Source organism: Nelusetta ayraudi, unplaced genomic scaffold, assembly GCF_046127955.1.
Source record: "Nelusetta ayraudi isolate G7.1 ecotype Tasmania unplaced genomic scaffold, CSIRO-AGI_Nayr_v1 ptg000174l, whole genome shotgun sequence".
Lineage (NCBI taxonomy): Eukaryota > Metazoa > Chordata > Actinopteri > Tetraodontiformes > Monacanthidae > Nelusetta > Nelusetta ayraudi.
In genome coordinates this window covers 294,448-306,751 of record NW_027466223.1, presented here as the reverse complement: position 1 = coordinate 306,751, position 12,304 = coordinate 294,448, and the positions used below count along the sequence as shown (strand labels likewise).

Sequence of the window (12,304 nt, the reverse complement as noted above, 5' to 3'; positions counted from 1 at the left end):
CCACCCCCACACCCCTCGCCCCTAACACACACACACACACACACACACACACACACACACACACAATGAAAGCTCGCCTCGCACATTCGCAGCAGCGGTCAGTCGTGTCTTAAGAGGAAGCGGGGGGGGGGGGGGGGGAACCAAAAGTTTCAGCAACTTAAAAAAAAAACGACACCTCGTGGTTTACCGTGTTTCAAATTGTAGTTTTGCTACTGGACACAGACTGGACGGAGGGCTCGCTACTTGCGCTTATTACAGTTTACGCCTCACTACTAAAAACAAACGGCGATTTACGGTCTCCGTGCGAGTCACGTAGGTGTTTTTTTTTTTCTCCCCCTCCCGCCCTCTCTGTCTCTCTCGTGCCCGTAACCGCCTGCGTCCTCGCGCGCCGGCAGCCCTCGTGCCATCCCCCAAAGCTCTGTTGTTGTTGTTGTTTTGTTTTTGTTTTTTTTCTCCTCTCTGTAATAAGAAAAACGGATGATTGACGGCAGGGAAGCGCCGCCCGCTCTGCTCCCCGATTGGAGGAGAGCCAAGGTGGGCGTGGACACCCCGCCAAGCTGTATAAACGCACGCGGAGCCCTCCTCCAGCCGCTTCATTTGTATTGAGAACCCGCGGGAGGGGAGAGAGACACAGAGAGAAAGAGCGAGAGAGCTGGAGAGGGAGAGCGAGGGGAACCTGAACGCAGCAGCGTCGCGGAGACAGAAGACACAAGGCCCGGCGGTTGATCCGGACGTGCGTTTGTTTTGTTTCCCTCGAAGAGCCGATGCGTGGATACTAAAAAAACAAGGATTCCAGTCGGGAGAGGTGCCTTTTATTTAAATTTTTTTGGTTGTTGTTTTTTTTTTGTTTTTTTTTTTTTGTCTCTCCGTTCAGCCATTCCCTCCCCCCGCCGCCTACTACTATACAAGCCTGAGCCGGTCGGGAAGTAAACACGGCTCTCGCGTCGCTCCCGAAACCCCGTCGAGGAGAAGGAGAAGGAGAAGGAGGCGGAGGACGACGAGGGAGGCAGGATGGGCTCGCCGAGCCGCGTCTGACCGGCGGATAAGCACACCGGAGAGAGGAGCGTGGCGCGGTCCGCCGTAGCGCCGCCGGTGGAGGTGGTGGTGGTGGTGGTGGGGCGGCGGGCGGAGAGAGGCTAACCGGGGCGATGGACCCGCTCGGGGTCTACCTGCTCCTCTCGCTCGCCCTCCTGCTGCCCCGCTCCGGCTGCACCACGGCCAAGGAGATCACCTGCCAGGAGATCGCCGTGCCGCTGTGCAAGGGCATCGGCTACAACCACACCTACATGCCCAACCAGTTCAACCACGACACGCAGGACGAGGCCGGCCTGGAGGTGCACCAGTTCTGGCCGCTGGTGGAGATCCAGTGCTCGGCGGACCTCAAGTTCTTCCTGTGCAGCATGTACACGCCCATCTGCCTGGAGGACTACAAGAAGCCGCTGCCGCCGTGCCGGAGCGTGTGCGAGAGGGCGCGCGCCGGCTGCGCGCCCCTCATGCGGCAGTACGGCTTCCCGTGGCCGGACAGGATGCGGTGCGACCTGCTGCCCGTGCAGGGCAACCCGGACACGCTGTGCATGGACTACAACCGGACGGACTCCACCGCGGGCGCCGCCGGCGCCGCCGCCGCCGCCACCACGGTGTCCCCTCTCCCGTCCAAGCCCAGCCACTACCCGGGCAAGGCTGCCCCTGCGCCGCCCGCGAGGAGCAAGCCGGGCAAGCACGTGCCGCCGGCGGCGGCGGCGCCCTGCGAGCCCGCGTGCAAGTGTCTGGAGCCCATGGTGCCCGTGACCACGGAGCGGCACCCGCTCTACAACCGCGTCAAGACGGGCCACATCAACAACTGCGCCATGCCGTGCCACAACCCTTACTTCACGCACGACGAGCGCGCCTTCACCGCCTTCTGGATCGGCCTGTGGTCCGTGCTGTGCTTCGTCTCCACCTTCGCCACCGTGGCCACCTTCCTCATCGACATGGAGCGCTTCAAGTACCCCGAGCGGCCCATCATCTTCCTGTCCGCCTGCTACATGTTCGTGTCGGCCGGCTACATCGTGCGCCTCGTCGCCGGCCACGAGAGCGTGGCGTGCAGCCGCGACGCGGACGCGCAGCCGCACGTGCACTACGAGACCACGGGGCCCGCGCTGTGCACGGTGGTCTTCCTGCTCGTCTACTTCTTCGGCATGGCCTCGTCCATCTGGTGGGTCATCCTGTCCCTCACCTGGTTCCTGGCGGCGGGCATGAAGTGGGGCAACGAGGCCATCGCCGGCTACGCGCAGTACTTCCACCTGGCCGCGTGGCTCATCCCCAGCGTCAAGTCCATCGCCGTGCTCGCGCTCAGCTCCGTGGACGGCGACTCGGTGGCGGGCATCTGCTACGTGGGCAACCAGAACCTGGACAACCTGCGCGGCTTCGTGCTGGCACCGCTCGTCGTCTACCTGCTGGTGGGCACCGCCTTCCTGCTGGCGGGCTTCGTGTCGCTCTTCCGCATCCGCAGCGTCATCAAGCAGGGCGGCACCAAGACGGACAAGCTGGAGAAGCTGATGATACGCATCGGCGTGTTCACGGTGCTCTACACGGTGCCCGCCACCGTCATCGTGGCGTGCTACTTCTACGAGCAGCACAACCGCCAGAGCTGGGAGGTGGCGCACAACTGCGCGGCGCGCTGCGAGCGCGAGCGCGCCGCGCCCGACTACGCCGTCTTCATGCTCAAGTACTTCATGTGCCTGCTGGTGGGCATCACGTCCGGCGTGTGGATCTGGTCCGGCAAGACGCTCGACTCGTGGCGGGCGTTCTGCACGCGCTGCTGCTGGGGCAGCAAGGGCGCCGGCGGCTCCATGTACAGTGACGTCAGCACGGGGCTGACGTGGAGGTCGGGCACGGCCAGCTCGGTGTCGTGCCCCAAGCAGATGCCCCTGTCCCAGGTGTGAGGGACCCTGGAGACGCTCCGTTGGTGTGTCTCCAATGAACTCGTACACACACAAGCGCACACACATACACACACACGACTCTCATCAGTGTCCTCCGCATTCACAACAGGCCGCTCCAGGCCACGTTCAGGTCTTTATGTTTCAGCACAGTCTCTGCATGATGGGTTCTTTAACTTAGCCCTCTGTTTACACCCTCCCTACAAAAATGACAAACCTCCGCCATCCCGCAGTTCCCGCTTCGGGACACAATTTCCCTGACGCAGACCGAGTCAAGGATGGACTTTCCGAGATTTCCGAGAGACGTTATTGATCGGAAAACGTAGACAAGGTGATTCAAACAAAAGATGTATGTGTGTGTGTTTTAGGGGACCTTTGAATATTTGCCAAAAAAAAAAAAGAAAGCTACACACAGTTTTTCCCTTTTGGTTTTTCTTTCACAAAGAGCTCGGAAAGAAAAAAACTGAACTTTTGCGTACGGTGGAGCCTGGGCATTATTTTGTACGGACAGAGAGAGACACTTTGAACCTCGGCGTCTAGCTTCAATACAAAGATGATTATTACACCTGTAGTTGCCATTTCTGCCTACTCAGCGCCAGGTGACGTCGCTGAAATCAATTGCATCAAAGACGTTGTTTTTTTTGTTTTGTTTTTTTTTAAATTAAGCCTTAACAGCGCCCAGTGTTTGTTTTTGTTTTGTTTTTGTTTGTTTGGTGTGTTTTTTTTAACACGGGTCGCACATTTTTGTAATTTTCAAATGTATTTATATAAGGAGTAAAGAAAATATGTACATTTGTGTATAAAAAAAACAGAAAACTTTATATACATATATATATATATATATAAATATATATATATTGTAAATTTGTACAAAGTGTAGATGTCTCTTTCTGTGAAGAGAAAAACAAATAAGACTTTTATTTTGACAATAAAACATTTGATAAATCTTAACTCTGGCTGAACAGGGCTGTGCTTTTTTTTTTCTCCAGGACTGGGGGCGGGGGGAAGAGGGGGGGGGCTCCTTGTGGTCACCGTGTCGGCAGCTTTTTTTCTTTTTTTTTCGGGGGGGGGGGATGTCGGGGGGTGGTGGTGGTAGGGGAGGAAGTCCTTTTTACCATCAGAAACTACAGAAACTAGTAATTAGAGGCCTTGATGGGGCGGTGGGGAGGAGGTGGAGGTGGTGGTCGATGAGTTGGAGCATCTCAATAATTGCCCGCCGAGTCCTCTTCTACACCGGCAGCCAAAACCAAAACCGGGGCTCTTAGCGTCGCAGCGAAAGAATAGAAGTTGGAGGGGAGGTGAGGGGGGGGGGGGGCAATCGGCGGCCTCTTTTCATCTGCCCATACTTTGATCTGTCTCTTTTTTTTTTCTTTTTTAACGGTCCCCAGAATAAAGGTGCTGTGTGTAAGGGGGGTGTCTGATGTGCCAAGCTTTGCCCCCCACCCCCAACCCCCCCCAACCCCTTTTTCCCCCCCTCCAATGTCCCCATTTGGACGCTTTGATGGACGTCCCTCAGTTTGAAAGAGCGTTTTGGGAAGCCGCCCTCGTCTTTTCTTTTCTTTTTTTTTCCAGTTCTTTCTTTCTTTCTTTCTTTGAGGAGAAACCTGCCAGAGCTCCTGCGCCTCGTGTTTGTTTTTTTTCCTCTTCAGTCTTCTCCGTTCCTTTTTTTTTTGTCTTCTTTTCGCCGACCGAGTTTGAATTGAAACGTCTTCCTCCCTCCTCCTCCTCCTCCTCCTCCTCTTAGGCTCAAGCTGTGTCAGCGAGCGCCGGGGACCTTGACATGAATCATATTGTAATAGAAAAAGCCCCACAGGTGGTCCGTTCACGTTACACATCTCCAAATCGGGCCGTTTCATCCGCGCTCTCCCTGCTACAAGTGTATCTGTTTGCTCCCCAATTAAACTCAGCGGTGCTGGCACTGCCGGATGACACACGCACGGGCCTTGTTGTTTTTTCCCGGTTCGGTGCTCTGTGTAGGTTTTTGTCTTTGCTGCGTTTTTGGAAGGATAAAACAAGATGAATCGGAGACTTTCAGATCAGGTTTTATTTTGAAAAATTGCTCCCCGGAGTTTCCGTTTAGTCCGGGCTGTCGTCGTTAAATTGCCCGGCGTTCGCGAGCCGCGCAGCTGCCGTCAGACTCCCGTCATACCGTCACTCTCATTTTTTTTTGCTCTTCCTTCTCGAGGCGCTCTCCTCGGCTCCACGCTGCGCGGCTCTCCATCCTCCCCACCGCCCAACTCAGTAAGGGTACGAATGAGCTAGCAGCACCGCCTAGTGGCAACGGTCGCTAAATGACAATACAACCCAAATCTTTCCAAAAAGATAAAAATCAGTGTCCAGAAGCACGCGTTGTCCTGAAGAATGTTATTTTTAAAAGGCCAAACCATTCGGAAAATAAAGAATTTGTGGGTTAAGTTGAAAATTTATTTCAATTTCGATTTTTTTTTTTTTTAAATCAAGTATTGGTATTTTTGGCTGGACGTGTATACTCGTCCCTAATTGACGAGCTTTTCAGAGCTAAATTGTCCTAAAAGTCTCATCAAGGCCCATTGTAAAGGTCCTGACCCAGGATGACCCCCATAAAAACCAACAATCCGCGCACACAAACAGCAGCAGGCCCTGACTTGAACGTTGGCAATTAGCAGGTAAAGGCCTGGTTTTTTTTGCCCCTTGCCTAAAAGCCCATCGACTGACATTAGGGCTTGTCTGCAGGAGTGAGACAGTCATTAAGACGAGCTTCTCAGACCAGCCCTCTCCTCAGTGGGATTGGGGGGGTCAAGCTGTAATTGTCCCGATTTTATGGTCTGAACTGGTCAGGACTCGTTCTCGGCCCTCTGTCCAGATGACAAAATGCAGACGTCAGTTCAGCGCCGCGCCAGCGCAGAGAAACTATCGGCCGTCAGCAGTCACCGGCAACCGCCACATAGCAAGAAGACCACGCTTTAGAACCATGAATAAATGAATGAATGAATGACTTTAGTTTGGTTACAACAAAGCAGAAATAAATTTTTTAAAAAAAGGAGAAGATAAAAGATCACAATGTGTAACCAGAAAAGGAGCAGGCTGAAGCCCAAGGCTTATTTCTGCCTATCCTGTGCCATCCATAACTTTAAATATTCACGGACAGTGTTGGCGAGTAATCCATTACTAAGTAATCCACGACTGACAATGGCATTACTACTTTTTTAGTAACTACTTTTAACAAACTAGTAATTTATTACTTGTGAAACAAAGTAGTGAGAGAAGTAATGAGATTACTTTTATGGCGAAATCCCCCAAAAAACTCATCACAGATAACCCAGACCATTTATTATAAGGGGGAAAAAAGTGAAAAAAATTGCACTGACATTCACCTCTTTAAATTCTCATTTACATTCAGCTTACCATATATATATATATATATATAGTCTTTCAATATTTTTTGCGCTTGAAAGTCTTTCTGAATTTCAAAAGAGAATCACACAGTTTGGGTCCATCATTGAGTCCATTCCCGAAATTTCACTCCCATAATAATAAAAAAGACAAGTCGTCGGTTCACGACTTCCAACTTTATTTATAATCCTGAAAGCTCTTTTTTGGGGGGGAATTTTACCAATGAATCAAAGTTTGTTTTATAGGCATTTCCCTGAATTTCTTGCCAAATGAAAACTTATGCCAAATGTCGGGGATAACGCAGAGAATTCTCAAAGGCGGACTCTCACCCACACAGCGTGTAAAGCAAATCGATCACGCGCCAACTGGATGGCTAATTTTAGCCACGTCCGCGCGCCCGCTCTAATTTCCACATGTCGTTTGGAAATGTGAGTCGCGCACGAGTTGCATATCGGCTGCGTTTCCACGATTCTCTTTCTTTCTTTCCTTCCGTACAAACTGTCTGGACTCGGACTTCAGGTCCCTGATCCCGGCTCCCCTGACCTGCAAACTAGGACCAGGAAAAACTGACGGCGCTCGGGTGTCGTTCTTGGCCTGAATGCCGCAGGCCACTCGGTTTTGAAAAGTTGACTCGACGGTGAAGATTTAGGTCAAAAACCAAGTAAAATACAGAGAGCGGTATTGTTCCTCGTGCACCCGTTAACCCACTTCATGACTGGGGCCTGATGGAGATGTCAGTAACACAACCCTAGGAGTACACTGGCGCCCGCCTGCTGCCGTTTCCATACAGGGAATGGGGCGTCTGTCATTCGTAGCACCAAAGTAAGGAGGGAAAAAAAAGAGGGGGGTTCGCTTAAAAAAAGTTTCGTGATGAGACAGTTTGGACGATACTTCATGAGTTTAGCAGAGCGGTCAAATTATAAGTGGTGACTCTGGCCAGGAAAAATACGCTACAGCCAGTCTCCAGCTACCAGTTCTTGGGATTTTAAAGCAGTCATTGATGAAAAGCGGTGAGAACGGCTGCGTTGAGAGTATTTCTGAGAACCTATCACCAACCCCTCTGCCTAGCAAAACCCAATGTATACGTACGAAGGAGTCGTAATGAGGTTTAAAGGTCCTGTATTGCAGGTGTAGTGACAAAGTCCTGTATTGAGTTATGACTGGGCGGTGCGAGTGTTGTTTACACTGTGCTCTGGTCAAATGAAAAATAATGAACCATCTCCGTCTTCTTCTGGTTCAGTGAGTTTGATGCAAATATAAGTCGCCAAACAAATCAACAATTAACAACAACAAGTCCGCTTTTTTACGAGCGTCAAGCAGAACTTACGACCCACAACTTCCATCGAAATTGACCCTTTGCTGCCCTCTAGCGGCTCAGAGGAGCCTTACACAAACTTAAACGATCGCTCTCACAGCGGGGTTTTTTTTTTTTTTCAGACTAAATGAAAAATAAATCACTTATTCACAGCTCCCGTGAAGGTAACGTGGAGCAATGTAACGGGATTACTCCGGCAAATATGGTAATTATATCGATTCCATTACTTTTTAAATATACATATATATATATATATATATATATATATATATATATATATATATATATATATATATATATATATATACATACACATATATATACATATATATACACATATATATACATATATATATACATATATATATATATATATGTATATATATATATATATTGCAAGAGGTTCTCAACTAATTACTTCATCTTTTTTTTTTTTAAACTAAAGTAATTAGTAATTGATTACTTATGAAACAAAGTAGCTAAAGAAGTAATTGGTAAATACTTTTTAAGGAGTAATCAGTAATCAGCAGTTGGATTACTTTTATGGCGTAATCCTAACAACACTGAACACGACGCACTGCCAACAAACATGCCACTCCAAGCCCGCATTGTTCCCCGATTGTGGGATTAAGCGTTACTGACATAGAGTCGCACTCAGCCTCTTTAAGTTCTTCAGGTTCAACAGGTTGACAAATGAGGTCAGCGGAGTCGGACCAGTGGCGGCGTTCTCTTTCGTTCCCCCTTTGGCGCTCGGGTCGGAGATTCCAACAGCGCAAAGAGAGCAGAGGACGCAGCACAAAGCCGACGGAAGTGCGAGGCAAAAACGCAAACGTTGTGGCTGATGCACGGTATTGTGTTGAGACCCGTGGACAAAACACAACAGAACTAGTTCCAGTAAGCTGCCTCATGTATGGAGTTTCCCCAGCACGACCTCTGTCAGCATGCGGTAACGCCTCGCCGATCTATTTTTGTCTCACGGCATCATCATCAGCATGAGGCACAGGAGGTCAAATGTCGATGTGTTTGGTGTTTGTTCGAGGGTTTAATTATTTGTGAACGTTATCATTATTACACGACTAAAGCGTTATCGGGAAATTGAGACAACAAACTGCTAGGTTACCTTCTGGTGCTCCGTCCGTGGTGGTGGTGCTTCCGGTGAAAGGGGAGTGATTCCTTTGGGTGAGGGACCAGAGCCGTCTCTAGCTTGGTGGGGGCCCTATAGGCAAGATGCTGTCTGTGGGCCTCTAGTTTGTCAAGCTGTGATGAAGAGAATCCCATCCCATTAGATGGTCCACTGCAACAAATCCATTACGTTTCATGAGCAAAACAGGCTACAGGTAAAATTACACATCTTAAATTGAGCCACTCAGGCAAGTTAAACTGATTTTTTATTTTATTTTTTTAAATAAAAAAAATAAAAAACACTATAACACAAGGAAAATAATCATTTTTTTGTCAATAAATAGAACAAAATGAGTATTTATTTTAAAAAATATTTTTTACTTTAAATAAGAAAATCCAACAAACCAACAAGTGCAACACTAATAACAAACCAACACTTAAAATAATGCTTAATTACATTAGTCTCACACTTATCAGCATAACACCTTATAACAACACACACATTATTCACCTGGACAGAAGGAGGTTCTGAGGAACGTGATGGTCCTTGGAGCTTCCTGGTCAGGATGTTCGGGAGATCCCTCTGGCTCAATGTCTGGAGCTCCAAAATATTTTAGAATTGCTCCTGCAAAGACAAAGCTCATTGGATCATCAAGCAAAAGAGATCATGAGTGCACATTCCACTTTCCAATTATGAGAGTGATGTTGCAGTAACACAGGAAAATTAAAATGAATTTGTTTTTATATTAAACATTGTGATTGCAGTGTCCCTTTAAAGCTTTTACCCCATTACAAAATTGTCACTTTTAAGAGTTTTTTGCAGAAGTTTACACACTGTACTAGTTAAAGTACTAAAACTAAACGATCCAATGCCACAAAAGTCTAAAATAGTCAACACCACTCCTAATAAAAAGTTTCCATAAAATATTTCTTTGAATTATAAAACAGTGGCACACTTCTAATTAGGGGCCTATAAAATACACACTAAGCTTAGTAAATGAATCCCAAGTAAGAGCAAAATAACATGAGTGTCAAATATGTGAGAGACAAACTTCCACTGAACAATGACAGACCACTGACCTGACCACTGACCTCCCAACCAATCTGAGTAAACGGCTCTGGGGTCATTTAGTCATTCCCATGGCACGACAGGCCAACTTGGCAGGACATGGCCAACTTTCATAAAACAAGCAAAAAAAAAAAAGCCGAGTTAATGACGAACAAACATTAGCCAGCCAGCTAACATTCATCCGACGCTAGCTAGCTGGCTAGCAAGAAAAAGCTACAAACTTGGAGAGAGAAAAAACGGCGTTTCACCGCCACGTCTCCAGCCCACATCACAAACGAATAACTTACCTTTATCCTTTGCCCGTTATTCTTCATCAGTTTTCTTTTTCTTCCATTTTTTTTCCCCGCACCGCTGGGATAACTCCTTTTTAATGCCATTTTGGCGTTTGTTTGTTTTTTGTTTTTTTTGTTTTTTTGTAGCTGTCAATCATTCCCATCATACCTGTCGGCGTCGCCGACCTGATACGTCACTGTGTGACAGTGCGGCCAAACGAATTAATAATGCCGACCCCCCCCCCCCCCCCCCCCCCACTCTGTGAGGGACCATGGGGTGCCAAATGTAAAATGAGCAGCTAAGTTTAATAGCACAGTCTTTAGATTGCTAAGGGTATTCTTGCTTCGTTTACTAATTGGTAATCCTTGATAATAATTTAAAAAAAAAAACAAACAAACTTTTATTTGAATTTATTACGTCACAACCGAACGGAAGATTTATAGTGGGACCCCTCAAAACTCGATCCGAGCCGTCTTAAATAAATGCATCGACCTGAGCAAACGTGATTTAAATTTGTGGATAACGTAGTGCCTCATCTAATGTATAAATTGTTCAGTTGTTTTTTTTTATTTTTCGTCGTTAATAATTGGATTTGTTGGAAGTTGGACAGCATTGCTCACAACATACCATATGTGATTTATGCTTGCAAGACACGTATTTGGGATCCTACCAGAAACTATTTTTATTTTTATTTTTTATTTTTAATTTTGCCAACTGCTTTCTCCGCATCAACTATGTGCTCGGCAATATTTATTTATTTTTTGTCAAGTGTGACAGCGCTTACTTAATGTGTCCAGCAGAGGGCGATGTTGTTTGCCGTATGCCCAGGAAGTTACGTTGCTGAAAAGAAGCAGAGTGGCAGCAGAACATCTCTCCCTTATCAATAAGATAATGATAAATACAAAGAGTTCCATTAAAATTCCACCGCTACGCACTCAACAGTCTTAATTCGTTTGATTCATAGTGATGTTTAAAAAAAAAAAAAAAATTGGTTTCAAGAACCCATCACTAGGATTAGGGCTGCTCCGCCTAACGGCACTTTGTTTACACAAACTGCTGTTAATCCCCGCTAATGCCGTCAAGAGATTAAATGTCAGCAGTCATTTGCAGCGTGTGACACATCGTAGCTCTGATTCATGCGTTGATCAACTGTAATATTGGCGCAGGCGACATGAAATATTCCCCCCCCCAAAAAAATAAATAAGAGATATCGGCGGTTGACTCCATCCACATATTTAACAACAAATTTCTGCATCGTGGCGTTATTATAAACAAAAAAAAATAAAGTACTTTATTATAGAAAAATAATCACTCAATTTCAACATATATTTTTGTACCATATCTCTCTTTGCTCACGTTCAAGAAAATATTTTGTTTTGTAACCACCCACGTGAACCGGAACCTCTTCCAAAAGCGCTGATTATACTTGTGGTGTGTTCGTGCCAGCATACTGTAATTACTGTATTTTATTTATAACGTTGAAAAATACACAGGTCATTTAAGAAATGCATGAAGTAGTGCATGTCTAAACGTTAATAAGCAAAATTTGCTGCTCTCATCTTTTGCTATCAATATTTTGATTTATTTTTTTTTTTTTTATATTATAAGTTGCATTGCACATTATCCATCGTATTACATACATTAAATCGAAATCAAATAGTTGTCACAAAATGTTGGTTAGTTTATTTCGAGCGCGATGAAATGCAACTGACACACGGACGCTTAACATCTTCTCACAAGAGATGGGCAAAATTCCGATTTTCTCGCCGCACTTGAAGGCAGCACAGTAGCGGATGTAGCGGCAGCAGCAGTCTGGAATTGGCAACCATGTAGCACACAGAGCAGAAGAAGAAAAAAAAATCCCTTCCTCCCCGAGTAGCTAAACTGTAACCACCGTACATGTATCCCCCCCCCCACACACTTCATGTCGGCGTGAAGCGGCCTGCTGTCGAAATGTCTCCGCGGAGGTAACTCGCCGTCAGGTGCGGCTAAAATAACGAGGGTGAAGAGGTGGACTTCGAGTGGGAAGCCGACGCCTATGGTGGTAACCTCCCCTCCGCTGGCCGCCTCGGAGCAGCGCGTCGGTTCGTGTTCTCCACCCGGGTGGCTTTTTTTTTTGTTGTTTGTAGCTACTACGTATTTGTTTTCAAAATGCCTGCCTCGACGTGAACTGGTCTGCGCGTGACGCCGGTGTTGCACACAAGTGGTGGCGGTGGAGTGTTTTTCTTTTAA

The 12,304-nt window shown here is 47.2% G+C and overlaps 1 protein-coding gene across 1 annotated transcript; it reads left to right on the top strand.

The window, feature by feature from the left end:
• The first annotated feature begins 582 nt into the window (after positions 1–582).
• On the top strand, positions 583–3,864 carry LOC142880875 (frizzled-8-like). The gene has a single exon (XM_076014848.1). It carries the CDS (start codon positions 1,149–1,151, stop codon positions 2,922–2,924), a length of 1,776 nt encoding a protein of 591 aa, XP_075870963.1. The 5' UTR covers positions 583–1,148; the 3' UTR covers positions 2,925–3,864.
• Positions 3,865–12,304: the final 8,440 nt, after the last annotated feature.